The sequence below is a fragment of the Paroedura picta genome, chromosome 1 (assembly GCF_049243985.1).
Source record: "Paroedura picta isolate Pp20150507F chromosome 1, Ppicta_v3.0, whole genome shotgun sequence".
Lineage (NCBI taxonomy): Eukaryota > Metazoa > Chordata > Lepidosauria > Squamata > Gekkonidae > Paroedura > Paroedura picta.
Window position 1 is genome coordinate 86,701,937 of NC_135369.1, and position 26,638 is coordinate 86,728,574.

The 26,638-nt window shown below is 45.9% G+C and overlaps 1 protein-coding gene across 1 annotated transcript; it reads right to left on the reverse strand.

Moving 5' to 3' along the window:
* Positions 1–17,439: 17,439 nt before the first annotated feature.
* Positions 17,440–24,002, reverse strand: ACTA1 (actin alpha 1, skeletal muscle). The gene is made up of 7 exons (XM_077346425.1): positions 23,846–24,002; positions 21,756–21,896; positions 20,504–20,828; positions 19,583–19,744; positions 18,886–19,077; positions 18,612–18,793; positions 17,440–17,876 (listed from the first exon to the last, which is right to left on the reverse strand). The coding sequence occupies exons 2-7, from the start codon at positions 21,882–21,884 to the stop codon at positions 17,733–17,735; spliced, it is 1,134 nt and encodes a 377-aa protein (XP_077202540.1). The 5' UTR covers positions 21,885–21,896; positions 23,846–24,002; the 3' UTR covers positions 17,440–17,732.
* Between the last annotated feature and the right edge of the window lie 2,636 nt (positions 24,003–26,638).

Genomic DNA, 26,638 nt, shown 5'->3' on the forward strand with positions numbered 1-26,638 from the left:
CCCACAGGCGTTTTCAGATGCAGGAACAGCCTGTTTCAACACTTATAAAGTGTGTGTGGGAAAGAGCTCTTAGGACTGCTGCATTGTGCACCTGTTCTGGATTGGGGCCTTGCAACAAATGATGCTGGCAGCCTTGGGATTGACCTATGGCCTACAACCACTTGTAGCTGAGCCCAGACTGCACACCTACTCAGGAGCAGTGCTGAACCAAGTTTTAATAATAGCAAAGTCAAGAAGATGTTTGAATACTTCAATCCAGTGACTGGAACTGTGAATGAGGTGGTATATAAATTGAATGAATAAAATGCATAGACAATGAAAAGATATACAACAGATAACGCAGTAATAACAATCCAGAGAAGGATAATGAATGTCAACAGTTTGCCAGCTGAATACAAAGGGTGGTCATTTTATCTTCTCCAAACAAAACAGGTATTCCAGGAAGGAATTAACACCCATTCACGTTTTACCCCATCAGGTTTCTTCAGGGAGCAGACCAGTACTGTATGTCTATGAATCAAAAAAGGGCTTCTAATGTAATAACACACCACTAATAAAACTTGAAAAGCATGATACGTTTTTTCAAAGTTAAACAGGGAAAATGGCCTTTTTGTGGGAAAGAAACCTCAGAATGCCAAATTTCCTCAAAGAACCATTCAAACTCCAGATAAGGACTGGAGAGCATTCAGAATTATAACTGCTGTCCAGTTGATAGAGATCATTTCCCATGGAGAAAATGGCTGCTTTGGACAGTGGCATATGAACCCTAGTAGTGAGGTAGCTTTCCTTCCAAACCTCACCCTCCCAAGGTTCCCTCCCCAAATCTCCAGGAATTTTCCCATATGGAGCTTGGCAAGCCAAAGGGAAACTGATCTCTGTAGTTTGAAGTTCCAGTGCAATTCCAAGAGATCTCCAGGTTGGCTACCCAAGAAAGAGAGGAAGCAGGAAAAGAGGAGAGGTTATGAGGGCTTTCAGGAAATGGAAAGAGGAAATAGTGTGTGTGGGGGGGGGGATGAGATGTGTTCTGCACATGTTTGTGGGTTCCCATCTGCATCTCAGAATTTACTTTCTCAATTTGAAAACCATGTCACTTCTGCATTTAAAATTCAGCTTTGATACTTTATAAAATGTCAGTGCTGTGGATTACTTTAAAATAGTACTAAGAACTAGGCATGGACAAAAGGCAATAATGGTAAGGAGAGATTCCTTGGACACAATGTTTCTTAAAACCTCAACAGTACTAGGTGGGAAATTCATGACTGTATCTCTCAATTTTTAATACCTTCCAAGCAGGGGGAAATTGGATCAGGAGGGATGACACTAGGATCAGCCCCCCCCTCCCCAGAACACACACACACACACACACACACGTCCCTGATCTGATTTACCGCCACCACTCCCAGAATCTGCTATTAGCTACTCTGGGCTAAAAGATCACTACTGGGGACAACTTTTGTTGGGGAAATCCTGTGGTTAGAAAGGCTTAACCTTCCCACTCAGCACTGTAACCTCAATTCAGTTTGGGCTCCCTGTGACTGCTATAAAGCTGCTGCTTCCTCCTTCTAAGGTAGATCTATACAGACCTCACATTTATTTCTCAGCTATGGCACATTTTTGCTGTGCCAGGACCAGTCCTTTTCCCTTAAATCCAAAAATGTGTTTCTTTGTAGCCTCGATTATGAATACTGTTGAATTTTACAAGTATTTACAGTCTTAATAGATATCAAAATTCAACATCAGCCATAGTTGAAATTATGAAAAGGTAGATACTGTAATTCCAATCCACAGAATTTGCTTGAGAATTCATTTGGAATTTCTTTCCGCTCTGTTGAAGGGCATGATCCTCTAAAATCACTGAGGCTGAGTGTTAAGCAATGTGTGATGGATTGCAGCCCAAGGAAACCAAGAATGTCTAAAAGTGAAAAGCAAACAGATCCCCGTGGCACCAGCTTTGTTACCTACCCCGCAATGGGAATCAGTTGCACAGCAAGCATGAAGCCACACTGACCCCTCCCTACTATAACCAAACCGTTCTGCTAGAGAGAGAGAGAGAGAGAGAGAGAGAGAGAGAGAGAGAGAAAATAAGCACAGAGATCATATTTCTCAGAGTCACGCATTTCTAGGAAGGCTCAGGCAAGCCTGTGTGCTGCAGTCCTGAGTGATAAGCAGCAGCTGGGCTGTGTATAGTAGGGTGTGGGAGACAGGAGTGGGGATCTCTGTGTTTGTGACTTTGTAAGTGGAAGACGGAGCCTGTGTCTGTGGTAGGGAGCTGCCTTTCTTGAGGGAGAGTGGACACAATCCAGAGAAAAGTATTTTATCTACATCCCACCCAGCCCAACGAGAGGTAAAATACTGGCTGTGACCAGTTAGCAAATATCCCCTGGCACCCAACTTTTTCCAGACCGAGTCCAGCATCCTGTGGTCATATTACTGGTCTGAGATTTTTGGGGGAAATGATGGCCTTGAGAAGAGAGGCTGCGGACTGGTTACACCTGAAACCAGCAGCTATACTTTCTGTTGTGTGTGTAAAGGGCCACGATGTCACAGCCATCTTACAGCGACCACATCAGGCAGGTGTGGCCAAACTGGTTCTCCAAAGGTCCATGGTCTTATGGGAATTGTATTCCATGGATATCTGGAGAGCCACAGTTTGGTCAGCCCTGCCATGGTGTTTTCAAGGCACGAAATGTTCATAGGTAGTTGGCCGTCTTCCTCTTCGAGTGACCCTGAACCTCCTTGGTGGTCTCTCATCCAAGTACTAACCAGGCCCGAGCCAGCTTGGCTTCCAAGATATGATGAGATACACCATGCCACCTTCCCTTGCATGTGCTGTGTTGCAGTGGTGTAAATCCAGATCAATAACTGAGATTCCTGTAACGTAACTGAGAACCCTGCTTGGCTCATTATCAGCAGACAGGCAAGTGACACTGATCTATGCCTGCTGTATTCTAAGAAGATGTCTCTTGTCAATAACCAGCCCACACACATACTTGCTGCTCTCCCTGGATCAATGTCAGATGGCTGGCTCTAAAAGTCTGTCCCACTATACTATTTCTATTATTCTGTCTAACCCAGATCTCTTTTCCATGAGCAGATGACTGCCTTAATCCTGAAGGTAACTCTTTAAGAGTTGCACTGTGTGACAATCACCAAAACAAAAAATAAGCAGAATGTATTAGCTTTTGGATCAGAAGAAGGGAAACCACAAGGCAGCTATTAAAAAGTTGGGCAATTGTATAAGTTCACTAGAATGGTGGGTCTTGAGAGTGCATCTAAGCACAAGAAGACTGATAAAGGCTTTTCAACTCCATGGTTATCTCAGCAGGGTAATGCAAAGGTATGTTTTTCTGGGTAGAATCTGTGCAGAGAGGGGGGCAAATGCCCCTCTCCTTGACCACTTTATACCATTTTTCTCTTAGGGTCTATGAAACAAGGGGATCTGGAAAAGAGACATTTGTAGAGGAGAATCATGAAGAGTTAAGCATCCCCCACTCTTGCCTGCTAGATCTCTCATTCAGGTACCCCTGCCCAGATCAGATCATCAACATACATCAGAACAAAAGTACACCACACTGCAACCCAAAGTGCTGGTAACATCCAGAAGCCATTATCCCCAAGCATTATGGGGTTGTTTTCTTCTTGAGAGAGCAGCAGGAAGAGGGGCTTCAGCCTTCACCCCTGTGCTTGTTTTCCTGTGCAAGAAAAGCTTTGCATGTGCTCTGGCAATACATGTGTACCAACTGCCATACATGGATACCCGAAGAGGGTTAACAGGCTTCCAGTTTGCTTCTGAAAGGGTGGGGGGGGTGAGGGAAGGGGTTCTTCTTACTGTTCATGCTTAGGCCAAGATGGCTTATAGCCTAAGTAGCAAAAACAAACTACCGATGGGGAGCCCAAAGGGCAGCCCACTTACAAATTGCATCAGGAATAGTTATCGTGTGGCACTGTGCGTTGAATTACTATCGTCCCTAAATTGCTCCCTTTAGCCCTTTCAATCAGGCTCATCATCGACAAAGAACTATTTTCCTGTGGGATATTTTCATCCTCCTGCCCTTTAGGCTGTACATCAAGAAGTCTAAAGTGAATGCAAGAAAAACAGAGTGCCGCCTTTAAATATAGCAGCCATTTGTGTCTGTGTATTCATTGGTGCCAAGGAAGAGTGAGCTTCTCTTTCATGTCTCCAAGTAAGTTCCTGGAATGGATTATAAAAATGCATGAAATACCTTTGGTGCAACAATAGCATGCAGCTTGCCAAGTGAGATTTTCCCTGGGGCTGGCAGAGACCTACAGTGACGGCTGCTGTAAAAATATCAGAGGGAAATATTTCAACACCCCGCCTCCAGGAAGCCTTTAAATGATGCAGAACGCTTCTGGGGGACACAAAAGGGATGTGCCCTTTTCATTAGTAGAACATGGTACAAATGGAAGGTATGTTTTTGCCTGCTTGGGTTAACTTAGTCTTGCCAGTGTTCCTGTAACATTTGTTTGTTTGTTTATTTATTTATTTTTATTTTTGTTGTTGTTGTTGTATTTGTTGACCGCTACTCCTGGCCTGGCTGGCTCGTGGCGGTTTACAATGAACATTAAAACCCACATAAAGCCCAATACATATAACTAATATTCATGGTGGCCGTGACCAGTCAGCAAATATCCCCTGGCACCCAACTTTTTCCAGACCTCAGGATATCCAGAGATGCCACAGCAAATGCTTAGGGCACACTTCTAGGGCTGCATGGTGCATTTATTGGGGGCCACAAAATATTTGGGGCTGGCACTAGTCCCTGGCTCATGCCCATTTTAGGATCCTGATCCTCTTTCTTTTCCCCTTTCTGGTGGGCAGGATCTTTCCACCAGTGCTCACTATCCTCTCAATTCCAGCATTAGAGGAGAGAAGGGACCTCTGAATCAAGGTCAGGTCTTTCCTCCTCCTCCTCCTTCGTCAGTCATTGTCATCATCAGGCAAATGGATTCTGCTTTGACTCAATTTGTGTCCGTAATGGGCCCCCTGGATTAGAATAGCAAATCCCAGTAATCCTGAAGTCAAAAGTGCACAGGGCAGCAGCTGTGGGGAGGGCTTCCTCCTACCCTTCTAGGCAAGAGTGATATCCCTGTCCCTTTCTAACAGAGGCAATCTGTGGAGTCCTCTTCCTCCAGAGCCACGTCACACCCAGCCATTCATCAGAGATGACTGTGAATCTGACACATTTTTCCCCTGTCTGAGTTTCTGGCCTCAGTGCTCTGCAACGCACAGTGGTGTCCCCTGTGACTTTGGTCAGCTGCTGCACAAGGAATATCCATATGAAACTTGTACTCTGTATTCTAAAATTGGAAAACTGCAAACAGTTGCTTGCAGCAAGGACAAGGAAATGCTCCCAATGTGTCCCCTTGCTTTCTACGAAGCTGCTTTTTACCTACAAGTCCCTGATGACCATGGCCACTGTATTGGCACATAAAAGGACTGGATCCTAAGGATGTTTGCTCTTGATTATCCACATGGAGAGGCCCAAAAGGGTCTCTGAGATGACACCACCTCATCTGGTAATCTTCACAAATTAGGCAGATAGATACTCACCAGATAGCTCTGCTCACATTTCCAACAGCTCTCCACCAGGGTCAGTTTCAACAGCTGAGCGACCCATGCCGGCTAAATCAGGTGATTTTCAGAAATAGCTAAGTAATTGGGTTGTCAGGATCTAGTTGTTTCTGCCATTATTTAGTGATGTTTGTGTAAGGTAGGTAGAATTTAGCCTTGTAGGAACTGGGGGCAGCCTTCTGCCTAGTTTATAGGCCCTCATGTTCCCTCCCTGCATCCCACCCCTTCCATCCCTTCCACCTCTAACCCGTCCCCCCTTGGAGCCGAGTCCCTTATCTGAGTGTTTTGGCTATGTGATGATCTCCCTATTTTCTGGATTCCCATGGGAGGTGGGAGGGGGAATATATGTGAAGACCTGTGTCCTGGGCCCCAGTTTCGACAATGTTTTGATGAGTGTACTTTCCTGCTTGAAAAACAAAATCCTTGCTTCATGTTGTATAGTGGGTTCAGTAGGGCAGAAACGAGGCGCAGTTGTGCATTTCAGCTCTTTATTTGTTAAAGTGATTCCAGGTTGGAAGTAACCACGCTGACTGGGGACTTGCCTGGACAAGCCCCCAAATATATACACAGGGGTAGAGATGGACACACCATTGGCTGAGCCTTGATTGGATTAGTGGAGCCTGATTGATTTAAACTCATTGGACCCTGCAGTTGGGGACCTGGCAGTTCATTGGCTGTCCTTTGGGGCTGCTTGGATCCTGCTCCAAACCCCAAGCTCAGCCCTCTGCTGCCTCGCATACACAACACTTCAAATCAAGAGTTTGCTTTTCTGGGCAATTGAAGATCCTCACAGCAGGATCCCTTTCAATCTGCTAAGGCATAGTTCTTATCTTCCATACTGTTTGCATTTACAATCTAAGAACAGTGTTCTGTTTCATTGACTTCCTCAAAATATATTCCTGCCTCTGGTGCAATCCAGCCACCCTCGGTCTGCCTCAAGTCCAAAACCATCTTCATCTTGAGATGAAGTTCCAAACCACTGCTCAAAATGGAACTGTGGGAAGAACTGAGCATTAAAACACTGATATGGAGGGCCAAAATACATGATACGCAAGATATGAGTCTGGACACAGGTTCCTAATCAGACTCGTCATGTGTAGCATCAATGTAACTCATTTTGAATGCTTTAAGGGGGGGGGAGAACATAGAGCCTTAAGAAGTGGCAAACAGCGCCCACCCCCATTTCGTTTCTGTTGGTGAAAATGGTTTGAGAGGGAAGCCTGAAGCTCCTCCTCTCCATGTTTGGAGCAGCATAACATTTTCAAAATGCCAGTTATAGGTCCCTCAGAGCTCTATTAGCCCCACCTACCTCACAGAGTGTCTGTTGTGAGGAGAGAAAGGGTAGGTGAACAGTTCTGAGACTCTTTTGGGCTACAAAAACACAGCTCCAAAATTAGTTATACCCATCCTACTTCTTGCAATGAGTTGGGCTGGGCACCTATGTCTTGACTTGTATCCTATCTATCATGTATTTTGGCCTGTAATTTTCCAAAGTTTTATCAAGAACAGCTTATTTTGCATTTCTCCCACTCCGCTCTGAGAATACCCATGTTTTGCTAATGCCAAATTGATTGGATTTATTAATCTCTCTCTCCTTTCTAGGAAAAGAGTAGGTGCCACTGTCCTAGCATGTCATATAACGCAATATGTCACAGCCAAAGCAGGTTCTCGAAACAGGATACTAAGGGCCATAACAGATGTGAGGCTGGATGCCTGTCTCTCTTCCTTTCTGGGACTGACAACAGTGCAGATGGTGTTCGTTTCAATTGGCAAAACCACATAGGGGAGGGTCAAATCCCTGCTCCTCTGGCACTGCAAAATGTAGCTGAATCAGAGAGCCATGTGGAATCCTTCTTTCAAAAAAGACTAGGAAACCAAATTCTAGGATCTCCCAGTATCTTACTTAGCTGGGGCCTAAGAACATAGGTAGGGATACTGGGGAGATTTTGACGTGTCACTAACTGCCTAGCATACTATATCCTACTTAATCCAGACTGACTCTTCACCCCCCCCACACACACACACTGAAACACAGTTTTGTTGGCTACTGTATGGGAGCAGGACTGAAAGAAAATGGTCTGGAAATCATTTTGACCTGAGGCTCTACTCTGTAACATATATAACCTTATGGTTAATCCAGCAGTGAGGAGTGATACTGCCTGGGATATTCATGTAATAGAGAACCTGCAGTAATCCCCAAATATGTTTTTTAATAGTCTGAGTCAAGCCATAGAAAAGCTTGTCAACACCAGAGTCTCCCATCAACACCATAGCAGCTTGGTGGTAACACTGGAGAGAAAATTTTGTATAGAATTTCTTGGGGCAAGGAACGTGTGAGAGTGCCAGCTAAAAATACTGATCCACTTCTGATGAAGTTTGGTGGCTTAGAGGTTTTGCGTGAGGTGTACTCATCTCCATTCAAGCTAATATTCTACCCCAGCACATACTTTGGTTTCATTCCAGGATGCATTGGTTTCCATGAGTTCAAAGGGATGCTTCCTTAATCCAGAGACCAAGCGCTGACACTGATAGTCTTTTGAATGCCATTTGAAGTAGCCCGTCCCAGGGTCCTTATTTTTTAAAATATGAGGACTTACATGTATATAACCTCAGTGGTAGTAATTCCATGTATTTAAACATGCAAGTTCCTACACCATTTTGGAAGTCTAGGTATGGGAGTCTGATTTTAACAAAAGGGGCACACTGAAATTCCTCCCTTTTCAGGGTTTATCACTCTACATCAGTGGTTCTCAACCTTCCAAATGCTGTGACCCTTTAATACAGTTCCTCATGTTGTGGTGACCCCCAACCATACAATTATGCAAGTGTTCTTTCACAGAAATTAAACCGAAACTGACCAATGGTGTGAAGATCCATTGTTCATGATTATATAGAAGAAGAAGAAGAGTTGGTTCTTATATGCCGCTTTTCCCTACTCGGAGGCTCAAAGCGGCTTACAGTCGCCTTCCCATTCCTCTCCCCACAACAGACACCCTGTGAGGTGGGTGAGGCTGAGAGAGCCCTGATATCACTGCTCGGTCAGAACAGTTTTGTCAGTGCTGTGGCGAGCCCAAGGTCACCCAGCTGGCTGCATGTGGGGGAGTGCAGAATCGAACCCAGCATGCCAGATTAGAAGTCCGCACTCCTAACCACTACACCAAACTGGCTCTCTATATATAAATTGGGTTTTTTCCCGGAGTTTCTCAGTTCAATTCTGCCTCTTGTCCCGCCGAGCTATGCCTCCACCTGGAGCACCTGGCGGGAGACTGTGCTGCACTGGAGTCACTGCTGAAGCAGTGGCACTGCCCCCCCCCCAGCCAAGCTGCTCGCCCTGCTGCAACTCCTGTGAAAGGGTCATTCGACCCCCAGGTTGAGAACCACTGCTCTACATCTACTTTCCTCACAGGTTTTTCTCTTCATATGAGCTGACAGTAGTATTAGAAGTAACAGCTGAACAAAAAGTGTAGGAACAGTAAGTGGCAGGGACAGCATTTAAAGATGACAGTCTCCAGGTGAGACCTGGGAATCCCCTGGAATTACAACTCATCTCCAAACTACAGATATCAGGGGCTTTTTGCACGCCTTCAAAATCGCACAATGGTTGCCAATTGAAAACGCTATTGATTTGCCGTTATGCACAACGTCGTTGACAATCTGCCACACACCTGAAACCGATCCGCAAAAAGCGCTTCCTTGTAGCGCTTTCAAGGAAATCCCCAAAAGTGGATTCACCCTCCGGAAAGTGATACACTCCTGCAACCAATCTGCAACACTAGCGAAAAAGACCTGTGCGTTAACATTGTTGCGGTTTCTACAAAGTCCCTCCCCCTGGCTCTCTCCTCTGATCTTCCGGCGAAGCGATTGCCATTTTTTTTTTCTCCAAGCGAGCGGGGATAAACGCACCAGCGAGCCTCTTTCTGTTTAGAGGCTTCCCCGGCTTCAGTCCCTCCCCGGAGTCACTAAGCACAAACAACACTTTGGACACAAACAACAGAGAAGCCCGTTTGCTGATGTATTTTCCCTTTATTTTTTACACGAAAATCGGGCCCGTGAGAGGGGGGGGGGATTTTTTTTTTCACTCGGAGGGAGCGTGGCAACGATCAAACGACAGCTCAAACACACCGGGCAGCTGGATGGGTCTCTCCGTTGCAACGAATCAACACAGATTCGTTGCAATGGGTGTTTTTTGTTTTTTTTTTAAACTTTCTTAAAGGGAAAGGGGCTGTTTGGGAGCATGCTAACGGCTGCCCATTGGCTGCTTGACGGCCAGGGGCGGGACGAGCTTGGCAAGAGCGCTTCCTTTCTAGCGATTTTTGCTGAGACCGGAAGCCTGTGGGAAACGCTACAAAACGCAACTGGATTCCACTACAAAGGCAGGTATGCATAACGACGAATTCCACTATTTTAAATGGCGATTTTTCATTCAGCAACCAATTTGCTACAAAGATCCCGGTGCGGAAAGCCCCTCAGTTCCCGTGGAATGCTTTGGTGTCCCAGTGGGTGCTTTGGAGGGTGGATTCTGTGGCAGTGTGCCCTACTCAGGTTTCTGTCTTCCTCAGGCTCCATCCCCAGATCTCCAGGAGTTTCCCAACCTTGACCTGGCAACTCTGTCCCTACATCCCTCATCTACAGCAGTGGTCCCCAACCTTTTTGGGGCTGGGGACCAGCAGGGCAACTGCCCACCCACACATGTGCGCATGCGCAGCCCGCCCGCACATGCACACTGCGCGGGCGCGGCCCTGATTCCCCCCCCCCGCAGTAAGAAGCTTCCCGGGCCACAAGCTTGCGGCCTGGGAAGTTTTTTACTGCGGGGGGGGGGGGCGGCACCAGGCGCGGCCCGCGGGTTGTGGACCACTGATCTACAGTATACACTACTTTGGCTGTTAAACTGGAGTTCTCCACATTCTTTCTACCAGGATAACTGTTGCTATCACATTTATCTTGGCTAAGAATAGTCTTAGTGAGGGTTTATCTACCCTGCTAATTCTCCTCAACTTTCCTGTTAATTTCTTGTGCTTTTTTACCATCTCAAAAGATTCAAAATAAACTGTGTATCACAAAGACCCTTTCTACATTTGAAACATACCTTGTTTTAGCCTTGCTTTGGATTTCCTTTGGATGCTGTGAATAATGCTAGGCTTTCCACATTTGGGATTTCCTCCCCTCGTTTCTCAGGCTGAAATTCGCTATATGTTTTCCACACTTGAGTTGGAAGGAGGAAGCCTCCCATCATGCTTTGCTCCCTTCCCTTTTCTAATTTATTTTTTGCAAAATGGTACCTGCTTGCATCTAACTCCACCATACTGTACTCTTGATCACCTCCCCCACTTCCCTTCCAAGTATAGTTTAAAACGTAGGTTATCACGTTACAACATTGCTGCAGCATAACAAACAAGACTGCCACTATTTTTTATACTTAAAGATAATGTTGCAATGCAATAATACCTTTTTTTAAAGTCAGATGTTTTGTGATGGAGAAAGGGAGGGGGGAAGAAGGATGGTGACAAGGAAGGGGGCTTGCACAAATGGTTCAAAATGGTGGATGAAGGGGAAAAAATGAATGAAAGCATTTCTTCATTGGGCAGCCCAGAATTAGATTCTGCCTTGAAAAATGTAACCAGGAATTCCTTAACCATGAGGTGAGAGGGTGATTTGGGTCTGCACCTAGAAAGGCAGAGTTTAGTGTGGAAATGGACAAAAAAGTCAACCCTTTAAAAAAGCAAACCCAAATCATATCACTAGTGCAGAAATTGTCAAAGATTGCCTCATATTTTTCTCTTGTCCTTTTGGACCTTTTCTTTAAGGTGGTACACAGGTGGTTCTCCACTCTATCCTTCATCAACCCTGAGAGACAGAAAGAGAGCTGATACATGAAAATCTAAGGCTGGGTGTTTCACATCAGGAAACTGGAGATAGTCCCAGAGACCCCACTGGGTTACAGGGGCCTGTAGAGCAATGACCCATTTCATGGTGGATGCAGACAAACCAAGCATCTGTCCTGGTCCCATGGCAAATTGTGGACCTTAGTGATCCCAGTGGTTGGCCCTGCTTGTTCCTTTGAATATTCCAAGAGTCCTATGCTAACATGCCACGTGTGTCCCAACCACACTTGGTATCCTTATGTAACATTTCAGTTATTGCAAGGCAGCAAAACTTTAAAATAGAGAAGCCCGATTTGCATTGCAGACCATGAAATGTGACTCATAGTTTCAGACTTTTGCTTTCAACATTCATTATGCCACTCTCCCCACTATTCAAACAGTTGTCATACAGGCAGTGTACATGGTAAATTCATCTCCCTCTTTTTCAGGGAGGATCCACATTTCTAAAACTTACCAGAAATCACTGCCCCCTCATAGAGTAATTTATCTGCCAGCTTTTCTTGAAGATAATCAGGTCTTTCGATGGACCATAGAACGACATAACCTTGCTGCTATTCCTATCGTCCTTCCTGTGGCTGGAAGTTGTTGCAGGAAGAATGGATATATATGGAAAGGAAGGTGCCCTCCATCTATAAATTCACTGAAGCCTCGAATACTCACATAGTATAGTCCTAGTTGCAGACAGTTATGTAAAATTGTGGTGTGTTGTATTAATTCAGTAGGCAAATTGATCTTCAAAATATCTTATCAAAGTAACAAGTACAAATGACAGAGATAAAAGTCTTGCAGTACTAAGCAAAGACTAAGTTCCATTCAGTGTTTATTTTCATTTTCCTTTGTATTGGGAAAAATATAATAGGTCAGTCTTAATGAGGATTCAGACCTGTTCTGTGTAAATTTCTGATCCAACTGTATCACTTAAGGAAAGAACAAATCAGCTTATGCCCATTAAACCAGATGTATACAATCCCCAAGAGTAATTTAATTTAGATATTTATACTTCTGTGTTCTCCCCAATGGCAACTCAAAGCAATTTACAACATGATTTATCCTATTCTGTTTTTTCCCTCACAGCAACTCTATAAGGTAGGTTAGTCACTGGTCCAAGGTCTCTTAGCAAGCTTCCATCACAGAACAGATGTGGACACAGGTGTCCCAGTTCCTAGCACTCTGAGCACTCTTAACTACGGCAGCACAACAAGCCATATACAATAAATATATTACTTTCACCTCCTTATTTTCCTAAGTGCCATTTTCAGAGTATGTTCCTCAGTTTTGTTAATTCATAGTCTTCCTGCTGGTATAACGTAGTAGCTAAGAGAATATACTGTGATTCAAGAAGTTGTTGGTTCAGGTGTCCTCTCTGCCACATTAGGTGATCTTAGGCGAGTGACACACTCTGTGTGGGTCTCTCTCTCCCAGCTTTAGTCCCTTCTTGTAAAAATGCATGAAGTGTTTTGAACACTGAAAATGCTGCTAAAATTGTGTTATAAGTGTTTTGTTTGCATCAACTCACCTTCAGCCAAGGATTTACTACCATTTCAGCACTAAAAGTACCTACATTGTCTTGGCTAGAGGGTCCTTCAATATTAGATTAAGTGCACATCACGGAAGTAGATTTTCCACTCCTACAAAGAAGTAGAAGTAAAGAAGAGCCCTGCTAGATCAGAACCTAGCATGGTATTTCCATCCATTCCAGCATCTTGTTTCTCACAGTGGTTCATAAGATGTTCCGGAAGGTCCACAGAAGGAGAACAGAGTCCAAAGTCTCAGCATTCAAATGAATACCATCTCTGGATGTGGATGTTTCATTTAGCATGTATTACAGTTTCCGCTTCTGATATATTATGAGCAATGGAACTTAAATATTTACTTTGTAGTGAGGCCTATGAGTCCCAGCAGACTTCTGAAACTCATAGATCTTGCTGCTGCGTATATGTGTGGGTCTGAGACAAAATATTCATCCACACAGAAAGCCACCCTCCTCAGTCTGTAGTGAGGCCTTTTCATTTCAACAGCATCAATATGATTTGTATGAACAGCTCATGTGGTTCCTATTTGTTAATGTTACTGAAAGAGCAAAAGACCATGGTATGGACAAATGCTCAACGTTATTTCACTGTACACTAGGAAAAGACACTCTGCACCTGTGCAGAGGCAGGGGACAAAGCTGCAGGAGACACAGCTGGTGGCCAGTGCAGCCTTCCCTTCTCTGACTGCCTGGCTCTTTCATGGCCGTTCTCCTGAGTGTGCTTGGCCAAGCTCCCGATGACTGTCTTGACAGCCTCCCTCAGCACAGCAGGTGGCTCTCTGGTTGATCCCCGGGGGGAGCTGTAGGTGCCAACTATGCCAAGCAGGAGCAGCAGCAAGGACAGGGGTGGCAGCAGTGGAGACTCCAAGCTGAGCCCAAGCCCAAATGGCAGAGTAGGTAGCAGAAAAGGCTGTGGAGCCGCTGAGGCAGCAGGAGTGGGGATGGAGGTGGTCATGCCAGATGGCAGTGAGCAAAGGGTGCTCCTGGTGCCTGGCTGAGGCCAGCACTCCATCTTCATGGCAACACTGAGCCACCACAGAGGAGGGAAAGCATGAAACCCGGCCCCCTATGTCCCATCTCCTCTCCCTCGCCTCTGATCCAACTGTTAGTCATCCCCTGAGTGGCACCGCTTCTCCAGTGGTGGAGCAGAGAGGGATAAACATCAATGATCACTTCTATAACAAATTCTCATTGCATTTTTCGTTGCATACCTGATTTTCCCCATGGCTGCTGCATAAGATATTTTCACATCAATAATAAGTAGTACCTCCACCTGTAACAATTCTGTCAGAGAGTTCATCCCCCCAATATTATCGATCTTATTTGACTCTGTCACCTCTTTGATATACAACACAACTCTTTCCTCATCTCCCTATCCTGCCTATAGGCCTTATTACAACTGGGAATGACTGTATCCCATTGATTTTCCCCATTCCACCATATTTCTTAAATGAGCACTGCATCTAGATTGTAATTTAGTTTCAGGCACTCCATCTCCCCCATCTTGGCCTGGAGGCAGTAAGCCATACTGAAGTATCGCCTTTCCAGTTTAACGTCATTGGACATCAGTAGTATGCAACGTTTCCAGTAAGGCATTCCAGAAAGCGAGTTTAATTCATTGCTAAGCTTTATGATCTGGCTTTACTTGACTGAGCACATCTTTGCGTACATTTTCTTTGGCACAGGGCCTGTAGCCTGCACCTGCTTTTTGCTTTCTATACCCTGTGAGTAAGCCACCAAGAGCAGTGGTCCTCAACCTTTTTATCACTGGGGATTGGTCAACGCTCGACAATTTTACTGAGGCCCGGGGGGGTAGTCTTTTGCCGAGGGACATCGCCACCACCTGAGACCCTGCTCCACTTGCTTTCCCGCCACCCACTGGGGGCCGCTGCGGGCAGCAGCTGTGCAGTGCCACACCAAGGGGGAGCCCCAGCCATGGCGGCTGCTGGAGAGCACCAAAGATGAGCCGGCAGCAGAGTGGCAGGGCAGCCCCCAAGGCAGCAGCCAGGGAGGAGGACAAGGAGGAGCCGCGGCCCGGTACCAACTGATCCCCGGACCGGGGGTTGGGAACCACTGACCAAGAGCATTGGTTGTGAGGCTCCCATGAGGCACAATGCAGAACTGCCCAGTGGAATGTCTGTGGCGTGGTGGACAGAAGGAACCAGGCTCTGTGCCTGAGTTGCTGGAGAGCCACGGTCAGGCAGAGCAGCAATTCTGAGCCACAAGGTCAATGGTCTCACTTGAAGGAAGGCTGCTTTACAAGTTTTGTACCTCTGTAGACAAAACATAAGCAGGTTCCTTGTTACAAAACAGCAGTCCTAGTCTCAGCTCATCACCCTCTCAAAGCTAGTGTTTTACCTGCTGTATAGTGCTAAAGATAACCAAGGGCAGCCCAGTGGATTATACGAGATATGATCTGGAAGTAGTATTGCCACGCCCCCCACCACCAGCCACCAGTGGGAGATGGAGGGGGGGGGTAGAATTACCAGACCCAGGTTAGGAAACTCCTGGAGATTTGGGGAAGGCAGATTCTCCGTGGGGTACAGTGCTATAAAGTTCACCCTCCCAAGCATCCATGTTCTTCAGAGGATCTGATCTTTGTCGTTTGGAGATGAGCCATAATTCCCAAGTCCCACTTGGAGGCTGGGATCCCTATCTGGAAGACGAGTAGAGGATTGAGTTGGGTAACAACTGATATTTAAGGAGTGGAGGGTGGGAGAGGTTAAGTTTGAAAGATGGATACAAAGTTGCCAATTGCATAGGAAGAATGTCCCACCCCCTTTAACAGAAGTCTATTGAGTGGAACTGGGCAGTTGAAGCTTTTCATGGCATGGAACTAAATACTATCATCTGCTAATTGCTAAAGCGACAGCTAGAGGGACCAATTTAAAAACTGGCAACTCTATATGGGAATGCCCTTATTGTGAATGAGTGAAAGGATTAGTGGGATTTGTATATTATCTACTGCGATTTAGTATATCAAAAATGAGGAAGAGAGAAGGCTAGGCTGAAAAGTCATGAAGGTGATTCCTTTTTGTTCAGCCAGCAACTTGCATGTAGTTTAAGTGTGGCTTCCAGTAGGGAAGTTTCTTACTGTGCAATATTATAACTGCTTTGAGTTCACAGGATACCACAAGCTCAAAGAAAATTAAATGACCTTCAGGCCCCTTCCAATTTTAGAGTAGCCAAATGAAGAATATTTTGTGATCAAAAGACAACAGCTGGGTTTGGACATCCTTTAGCAAACCAACTATAGTGAGCTGATCTGACCTGACCTCTGGAGTATTTTAGTCTCTTGGCTCAATGAATTTAACACTCAGGAATCAAAGAAGGGTCTGAAGTAGAGGGGCAGAGCACATGTTTTGCATAGGCAAGATCTCAGGTTCAACTCTTGATATCTCAGGTTACAGGATTCCAACAGATCTTTCCCTAAACACTAGAGAGCCTTTGCCAACCATAATAATCCATCTAGAGTGGGGTCGTCAACCTTTTAAAGCCTGTGGAACATTTTGATTCTGACACAAGGTTATGGGCACAATCACAAAATGGTTCCTGCAGAAGGTGGAGCCAACCTCAAAATGTCAGGGGATGAGGTTATGCATAACTCTACCGATAACTCTTCACATTTTTGGCAGAAACTCTGCCTGACAGGACAGCTGTTTAAAATTATATTATTTATATTTTCTTGCTTTCACACAGCTTATCTTCAATTATGCAGTGCTGTGGTGGCCACAATGACTATCTTTTCAGAAAGAAGTTGAAGGGAAGCTTGGCTGTTATGAAAGTTAATATAGACAAAATGGATGGTGTGCAAGTTTACACTGGCATCCCTGCATAATTTGATTGTGAAAGCTTTTATGTTGTAAAAAATAATAATAATAATAATAATAATAATGGGCACAGGAACACCAATACCATTGAAATTCTTTCTCTTGTTTGAAAAGATCCCCAAATTCTAATTGCAGTGTAGTACGGTGTGAGTGTATTAGATTTGCACATGGATTCAAATCCCTAGTTTGCAGAAGAAAGCTTATGCCTTGAATATAACTTTGTGGGACTTAAAGGTGCCCCTGGAATCAAGCTTTGTTCTGCTGCTTCAGACTAACACGACCACCGACCTGAATCTAATTTAGGCATATAAGTTCTGTGTATATTTCAAACACATATCCCTTCTCTTTTATATTTGTAGTTCACAGAGGTATTTTGGAAAATGTGTGTGAGGTATTTTAGAAAATCAAAGCTGCTTTAAATGACATAGAAATGCTGTGATATTAACTGACCCGCACAGCTTTCTTCTTGAATGCATAATCCCTCCTCACCCTGTTTTCTATAAAACAGTTACCTGGAGGGGGGAGGGGGGGAATTCAGAACAAATATTTTGAAAGATCCATCCCAGAAGAGCCCAGAGCAATAAAAGACATCAAAGGCAGCCGTATTGGGGCATGACAGAATGACTTATGATTTAATGCTTCTTGAAGTTGTTTGTTTGTTTCCTTCCACAGGGCATGGTTTGAAAAATAACAAAATGAGGTAAAATAAATTAATTTTATGTACACTTTACATACACTCTGTTTCACATGGCATCTGCAGCAACAGTAACAAAGACATTGTTACAAAGTAGAAAGTTAACGTGGCCTTTGCAGGTGTTCAACAGCCTGCAATTCACAATGTCGTCATCCTGAGAGTGGTTAGCAAGTAATAATGATCCTTCTTTTTGTAAACATGTTTAGAAGCATTTACGGTGGACAATGGATGGGCCGGCTTCATCATATTCCTGTTTTGTGATCCACATCTGCTGGAAGGTGGACAGAGAAGCCAGGATGGAGCCACCGATCCAAACAGAGTACTTACGCTCAGGTGGAGCAATAATCTACAAGAAGCAAAAGAGAACAACTCAGTTAGCAAACCAGGGGAAATCAATGAGGGGGGTGGGTTATCAAAATGGCAATAATTTTCTAACGGGATCAAGTATTCTTTTTAAACCAAGGATGGAGAAGCATCAGCATGCATTACTTGCCATATGTAAAAGGGCTAGATTTGTATTGTCACGTTTTGTTGTAGGAGTGGAAAATACAGAAGAATTACATCTAATCCATTAGCATCCCCCATGTTATTTAACAGATTATAGCACCCAGCACACAGTTGTATTGCACAGTAAACAAGCTGGCATAGTTTGGGCTGGAGTGTTTCATAAGCACATAGCAAAAAGCTGAGCCACACGAGTGGAGCCTCAGTGAGATTCCTTGAGCCTTCCTTCATGAACACAGAAGGCTGATCTACAGTTTAAACTGAATCCAGGATGGAATGAAAATATTGAGGGGAAGGAAAAACACATACAAATACATTGAGACAGACTGACTTCACAGTGATTTCAAATCCGTAACTAATATTTTCTGGAATTGACCGAATATTTGTCATATATTGTTGACAAATAAAAAAATTCTTAAAGCAAGAGAACCATGTTCCCCTTCTTGTGTTTTTGGCTGAAGAGTCCTTCAACTGCTACGATACAATGCTGAAGTCAATTATCTGCATTGTACTTTCCTTTAGCAAATTCTACAGTATGCATAAACAGTTCATCACTGATCCATGGAATGAAATCTACCTTGATCTTCATTGTGCTGGGAGCCAAAGCAGTGATCTCCTTCTGCATGCGGTCAGCGATACCAGGGTACATTGTGGTACCACCAGACATGACATTGTTGGCATACAGGTCCTTCCTGATGTCAATATCGCACTTCATTATGCTGTTGTAAGTTGTCTCATGAATACCAGCAGACTCCATACCTGGTGACATAGAGAAAATCAAGGAACAGAAAAATGAATGTAGGAACTTCCTCACATACATAAAGGGAGAGACAACTAGAAAGAATCCCTACCAATGAAAGAGGGTTGGAAAAGGGTCTCTGGGCAACGGAAACGTTCATTGCCAATGGTGATGACCTGCCCATCAGGCAATTCATAGCTCTTTTCCAGGGAGGAGGAGGAGGCAGCAGTAGCCATCTCATTCTCAAAGTCCAGAGCCACATAGCACAGCTTTTCCTTGATGTCACGGACAATCTCACGCTCAGCTGTCAAACAGAATAGAGGGAGAAAATTAGCAGCCTGCCAAAGAAGGATTTCTCACAGAAAGGAGGAAAGAACAAAGCATCCAACCAGCAGAGAACAGGAATATGGGCATGGACAAATTGTATGTAACTGATGCTCAGTTTTTAAAAGGATGTGCCTCTGTCACAAGAGGGAGAGCATGTGTGAGAGATTCTGGCTTGTACTATTTAAAAATTAGGCCAACAGCACGATGTACAGCCTCTTGAATGTAAAGTTACGGTTCCACAGAATCTGGCAGCATTAACCAAGCATAGAAATGCCAAACATGTGCATTTGCCTCTGGGCTCATACTGTGCAAGTTACGGAAAGCCAAACTGGCAACTTCCTCAAAAGCAAACTACTCCAGTGTGCCTGGTAGGGCTACTTAGAGGGCAGGGGAATCAGTGACAAAAGGCATTTACAATCCCAAATTAGAGTAAGTAAATACAAGTCAAATGCTGCTAGAGCTGAAAAGGGTGTGCTTCTTACCCGTGGTGACAAAAGAGTAGCCTCTCTCAGTCAGGATCTTCATCAGGTAGTCAGTGAGGTCCCGGCCAGCCAGGTCCAAACGCATGATGGCATGTGGCAGGGCATAACCCTCATAGATGGGCACATTGTGGGTGACACCATCACCAGAGTCCAGCACAATACCTACAGAAAATTAAACAAGTGCACAAGAATTAACAACATGAACTGCAAAATCTCCCCACAATAATCAGCAGTGGCAAGTTTCTTTGGCATAAACCGTGTCTTTCTAAATAAGCATATAAGAAATTTCCAATAGTAATACAGGCTGTGTTAGCAGGCAAGGGTTCCCTTTCCTTATGTAGTGTAGTGCAGTGGTCCCCAACCTTTTTATCACCGGGGACCACTCAACGCCGGGGACCACTCACCAGGGACCACTCAACGCCTTTTACTGAGGCCCGGTGGGGGGGTAGTTTACTCCTCTACTCTTAACCACTTCCCTAATGCTCTCTGATCGCTATGGTAATGTTTAAACATCCCTTCAAAATAAGATACAGACACGCCACAACAATGAAGTGTGTTGTAAAGGGCTGGGGGGGATGAAGTAAAGGGCCGGGGGGGGGGGGGGAGATTGCGTCCTTCGGGGCCCACCTCCAATTAGTCGAAGGACCACATGTGGTCTGCAGCCCACAGGTTGGGGATCGCTAGTGTAGTGGACAGCTCGCTCTGTTGAGCTGGATAATTCCAGAGAAGAGCTTGGGTAACTGGCTCAGTTCGTCTTTCTCATAACGTTCTGTTGGAGTCTTTATTAGTACCTAGAAGGCAGAGTGCCCCCTTCTCTGGTCAATTTCTAACTACATCTTAATGTTTGGAAGGCATGGTAACTCATGGGATTTCTTTGACCTCCCCACTTTCTATTTCTTCCATTTTAATGCTGTCACTCACCGGTGGTACGGCCAGAGGCGTAGAGGGACAGCACAGCCTGGATGGCCACATACATGGCAGGGACGTTGAAGGTCTCAAACATGATCTGGGTCATCTTTTCACGGTTGGCCTTGGGGTTCAGAGGGGCCTCAGTGAGCAGGGTGGGGTGCTCCTCAGGGGCCACACGGAGCTCATTGTAGAAGGTGTGATGCCAGATCTTCTCCATGTCATCCCAGTTGGTGATGATGCCATGTTCAATAGGGTACTTCAGGGTCAGGATACCTCTTTTGCTCTGAGCTTCATCCCCTACGTAGGAGTCTTTTTGACCCATACCCACCATGACACCCTAGGAACAAGGGGGGGAAAGGCTCAACATCTCCCATAAGAACACAAGAAAAGCTCTGCGGGATCAAACCAATAGTCCATCTAGTCTAACATCCTATCTCACAGGGTGGCCAACCAGTTCTTCTGGAGGGCCGGCAACAGCACACAGAGGCCTTCCTCTGGTATTGCCTCCTGGCTATGGTATTCTGAGGATTAGTGCCTCTGAATGTTAAGGATTCCTGCAGTCACCAGGGCTAGTAGCCATTGATGGACATCATGAATCTATCTAATCCTTGTTTAAAGCTGTCCATTCCTGTAGTCATCATTACATCCTCTGACAGCAAATTACAATTTGTAAAGTATTTCCTTTTGTCTGTCCTGAACTCACTGCCCATCAGCTTCATTGGATACTTCAAGTTCTATGCAAGAAAGCACCAGGTTACCTCCTACCAAGACTCTGATCCAGGAAGAGGGTACAAGATATTTGATGGAAACAACACCTAGCAGCTGCAGCACTGAATACATTTAGGTAACTGGACTACAAGAGATTTTGACAAACACCCCCTATTTAACCCCCCCCCCCGTGTCCAACCTTACATCCTATAATGAACATTACTGTTTGGTTAAAATCCCTTACATTGCCCAAACCAAAGGATCTGTATTTAATAGTAAATCCCATTGAATTCAGTGGAAGTGACTTCCCCAATAAGTGGGTGATGGTATCTGCCAATATTGGAGCATTTCTTTTTCTGTCTTTCTTTTTTTAAGGGAGGGCTCTAGTCTTTGGTAGTCCAAGAATGGTAAAAAGGAGAACTAGGAACCTATCTAGAATAATAATCCCTTGATCCCACATAAACCCCAGACAGATTTTTCCCAACAGAAGTGGTGTTGACCTATCCCCACATCTGCCTGCAGTTGGAGGTCAAAAGGGGCAGGAGGGGCAAAGTACCTGATGGCGGGGGCGGCCAACAATGGAGGGGAACACAGCCCTGGGAGCATCATCCCCGGCGAAGCCAGCCTTCACCAGGCCGGAGCCATTGTCGCACACGAGCGCGGTGGTCTCATCTTCATCACACATGGTGTCGGCTTTCTGTAGAAGGAGCAGCAAAGAAGAGTTCACAAGAGGAGACCAGAACTCACCCAGCATTCATCCACTGCTCCCCACATCCTTCCCTCTGCTTACACATCTGCTGAATGCTGCCTTGGGGATAGTCTGAATGGGTCATCAAGCCATGGGACTCTCTTACCCAAAATACTCAAGCAGCATTTTACATTATTTATATTTTATAATCCATTTTGTATACTGCCCTTTTCCACAACAGGGTTCCTCAGGTTTGTGAAAAGAGCAGAATGGAACAGGAGAATTCTGTCATTGGGCAACCAGCCACTGCCCTTAATTTGAACAGGCAAATCTGAGGAAAACAGCTTAAATTAAGCTCAAATTTCCTTCCTTATCTCAACCCACCTGCTTACTCTACTGAAGGAAAGAATCTAAATACTATTTTAAACCAACAACATCATAAATAATGTCTAGCTCCTCAGTTCAGCAAAGTAAAGAATTTGAATCTAAGCAGTTTGAGAGCTTTAACCCCTAACCATGTTTCAAACCACTGTTGTTTTAATAGGAGGTGCTTCCAAACCAAGTTGGTTTCAGGTTGCAGCTTTAAACTCCCCCACCCCAAACACACCCAGGTATTTCCATTATTATTTATTCCCCAACACTTCCAAATCAGCTCATGGCGGGTAACATAAAAACCCCACTTAAAATCCACACTAAAAGACATAAAACCCCCACCCAGCCCACACTGCAAGAGGGGTGAGGAAAGACGTCCACAATGTGCTACTCATACCCAAGGGGGGGCATTGATCTACCTCCCCCACCCCAGCCTAAGCCCTGAGCTTTGCTTCAGGCTGCCCATCTCTGCTTCCTCCCATCCATATGAAGCCTCTTTGTCACTCCGCAGTAAGTGCCCTTCAGAGATTACCCCTTCTGTGTTGAGACCATAATTTAATACCCTATTAAAGTGACCAGAAATTTAAGAATGTGGCATGAAAGCTGATAAAGGGGATCTTTTTTTTCTTTTTAAGTGGAGATGCTACAAAACTGGTTCTCATTTTTTAAAAAAATGAAAATTTCTGTGCCACAATCCAAATAGCGGGCGCATCGCAGGATCTCAAAAATACGGCTTATTTTTGAAAACTGAGGAAGTCAGAGGAGTGGAGTCTCTATTGGGCAATGAAAACACTTCAAACCATGCCTCCTTGGACTGCTTTGGGAAGCGCTGAGGCTCTCCTAGGCAGTACTAATGGCAAAGGGTGGAAGCAACAGGACAGTCAGGCTGCCCTGCAGACTAACCTCTCTCTTCCCCAAGCAGGAGTGACAGAGGCTGGGGGTGAAATCTCACAGAGGCCATAAGGAATGCGACAAGAGCAGCACAAAAACGTAATCATCCAGACCGGAGCCTCATCCTACAAAGAGGATTTTATTCGGAGTAATTTTCTTAGTAGTTCAGCGCCTTCTGTCTCACCTACAGGATACGAGCTACAGAAAACTGTGCGACGTATCCTTTAGAGACAATGCCGATTCCGTCTATCAACTCCAGTGGCCCCTGCCCACTTCTAGCCGTCCGCTGCAGAGCGGCCCGAGGCCGGGTCTGGCCGCTCCTTCGCCTTCTGGGTTCATTCCCAGGCAGTTCCTCGTGGTCAGGGAGTCGCCCCAAGTTCACGGCGGGGGCAAGCCCTGAGCCCCCCCGCCTCGCTACAGAACTTCCCTGCCTGCCAGTCCGCAAGGAAAGCTCTTCGTTCCTACAGCCATCTCCGTCGCCACGAAGACCCGACGGCTGCGCACAACTCGCCTGCCTGCCTGCCTGCCTGCCTGCCCGCGCTTTCCCTTGCTGGAAGAGAGGCTGGAAGAGAGGCGGGCTACTCCCTCCGCGGGAACTCCTCCGCTGGTTGGTCGCTGAGCAGGGCCGCGTTTGGTCTCCTCCTCCCCCCCCTCCCCCCGCAACCCAGCCCTGCCTGCCTGCCTGCCTGACTCACCTAGAGGGTCGTTCCTGGCTCTGAGCTCCGGTTGCTGCTAGTCCCAGCTCTGCCGCTCGGTGCCTTGAGCGCGGCCGGAGGTTTTTATATAGGCTCTGGCCGGCCTGTCCCCTCCCACGGCCGCGTCCGGCAGGGCCCCTCCGCCGACCCACAGGAATGTCTCCATATTTGGCTGTCGGGCATCAAGCGAGCCCTGGCGGTCCGGCCGGAGCCCCCCAGGCCCCTCGCGCGGCCGCGGGGCTGCCCAAAGAAGGAGTGCCTGGCCGGCGCCCAGGTAACACGGGCCGGGCCGTATAAGGAGTGTCTGCCGGTCGGGACCTCCTCCGACCCCCGGCCACGAGGCCTCTGGCCCCAGCAGCAAGCCCGGAAAGGAGACGGAGAAGCCCCCGGCGCTGCGGGTGGGGGGGGGGACGGGCGGGAGTCCCTCTGGCCGGCCACGCAAGGAAGCGGAGGCAGGAAGGAAGCGAGCGGCGGGCGGGGGAGACCCGGCGGCGCTGGGACCGGCCTTCAGCAGCCCCGCCTGTCGGGCCGCGCGCCTGGGCTGGCTTGGAAGCGCCGCCGCCGTTTCCACAGAAGGGATCCCCACTCGGTTCGCAGGGAATGACTTCTCGATAAGGGCGCGCCGGGACCGCTGGCTTGTTGGGACGGGGGCGAAGCGAAGCCTGCGCCCGCGGGGATTCTGGCTTGTTCGGCATCAAGGGCTGAGATGTCCAACCGTGCTGTTTATCCGGCTGGCTCACAGTCTCTAAACATAACAAAACCAGAGTCCTGTGGCACCTTTAAGACCGACAAAGATTTATTCAAGGCGTGAGCTTTGGAGTGCAAGCACTTTTCCTCAGACTAAACATGTCTCTAAACATGTGTCATATATTGTATGAAGGAGGGAAAGTCTTCTCCTGGCTCACTGCGGTTCCAGACTGGGGTTCTCTCCCTGCCGCTTTCAATATCAGTGGTCCAGCTTTCTTACCACTGTTAGGTACAGTTACAGGAGAAGACATCTGCTTTTTGTATTGAACTAAATTCAGAATAAGAGCCTCTTGTGGCGCAGAGTGATAAGGCAGCAGTCATGCAGTCTGAAAGCTCTGCCCATGAGGCTGGGAGTTCGATCCCAGCAGCCGGCTCAGGGTTAACTCATCCCTCCATCCTTCCGAGGACGGTAAAATGAGTACCCAGCTTGCTGGGGGGTAAACGGTAATGACTGGGGAAGGCACTGGCAAACCACCCCGTATTGAGTCTGCCATGAAAACGCTAGAGGGCGTCACCCCAAGGGTCAGACATGACTCGGTGCTTGCACAGGGGATACCTTTACCTTTACCTTTAAATTCAGAATCCAAAAGTGTAACTTTCTGAAATGTCCAAAAATATCTTGGCCGAGTAGGAAAATACAATTGTATCCACCCATCACCTATTTTTCCAATCAGTTCCATTCAGCTTCTCAACAACTGGGTGACCTAATAATTATACGTAACAGAAACAATACCTGAGGAACAGAGAAGGGGGTTACAGTAAAGTAGAATTTTAACCTGGGCCTCCCCAATACACCATGACTGACTCAGGGCCACAAGTTCTCACAATACCTATAAAGGATTGTGCTACTGCACTAAATTCACTTGCAAAGTGCATGACATGTATATGAGGAAGATTTGCATAATGCATGCTGATTGGTGAAAAAGCCATCATGACAGACTTGGTGTGGGGAGAAGAGTTTGCTAAATACTGCTTAGGCAACTTTCAATTATTAAAAATGCTGTGCAAAATCAGTTTATATATAGATGATGATGATAAATAGCCAAGGGTCTGGCTAACTGCCAGACTGCACTGAAGAGTTACCATACACCACAGGCTTGTTCTACTTAATGCTATTTATACTACTAAAGTCCTCTGACTTTTTAAAAAAATTCTCAAGAGATTCATATCTAGTTATGGTCACAGAGGTCTTTAATGATAGGTTTAGGGAAGGGGTAGCAGTTCCCATTAGGATGGAAAGTGGCACTACTCAGTATAAAGGATACTGGACAGAATTGCTGGCTTAAGAGGACCATGCCGATGAATTGACTAAGGCAGGAAAAAGTAATAGCTGCCAGGATTTTAGAAAGTCTAGCAGAGACTATTACTTTTCAGCAATTTCATAGGCAAGATTAAGAAAAAACCCAAATCCTAACTTGCATGAATTGCACAAATAAACTTTAGTTTCTGCTAAAGTTTCTAGGCTCCAGCAATATGTGGATCAAGAATTTCCAGAAGTACAGGCAGGATTTTGAAGATGCAGAGGAACTAGAGATCAAATTGCCAACATACGCTGGATCATGGAGAAAGCTAGGGAGTACCAGAAGAACGTCTACTTCTGCTTCATTGACTATGCTAAAGCCTTTGATTGTGTGGAGCACAACAAATTGTGGCAAGTTCTTAAAGAGATGGGAATACCAGAGCATCTTATCTGTCTCATGAGAAACCTATATGCAGGTCAAGAAGCAACAGTGAGAACCAGGCATGGAATCACTGATTGGTTCAAAATTGAGAAAGGAGTTCAGAAAGGCAGGGTTAGATGAGTCACAAATTGGGATCAAGATTGCAGGGAGAAATATCAACAACCTCAGATATGCAGATGATACCACTCTAATGGCAGAAAGTGAAGAGGAACTAAAGAGCCTGTTGATGCGGGTGAAGGAGGAGACTGCAAAAGCTGGCTTGAAACTCAACATCAAGAAAACTAAGATCATGGCATCTGGCCCTCTCAATTCCTGGCAAATAGATGGGGAAGAAATAAAGGTATTGACAGATTTTATTTTCCTG

Coding starts and splice junctions, on each gene's coding strand:
- ACTA1 (XM_077346425.1), bottom strand. CDS start 21,884: ATGTGTGATGAAGATGAGACCACCGCGCTCGTGTGCGACAATGGCTCC. Junction 19,745..20,503: donor CGCCTCTGGCCGTACCACCG/GTGAGTGACAGC, acceptor AATTTTCTGTAG/GTATTGTGCTGGACTCTGGT. Junction 17,877..18,611: donor CCAGCACAATGAAGATCAAG/GTAGATTTCATT, acceptor TGCTTCTTGTAG/ATTATTGCTCCACCTGAGCG.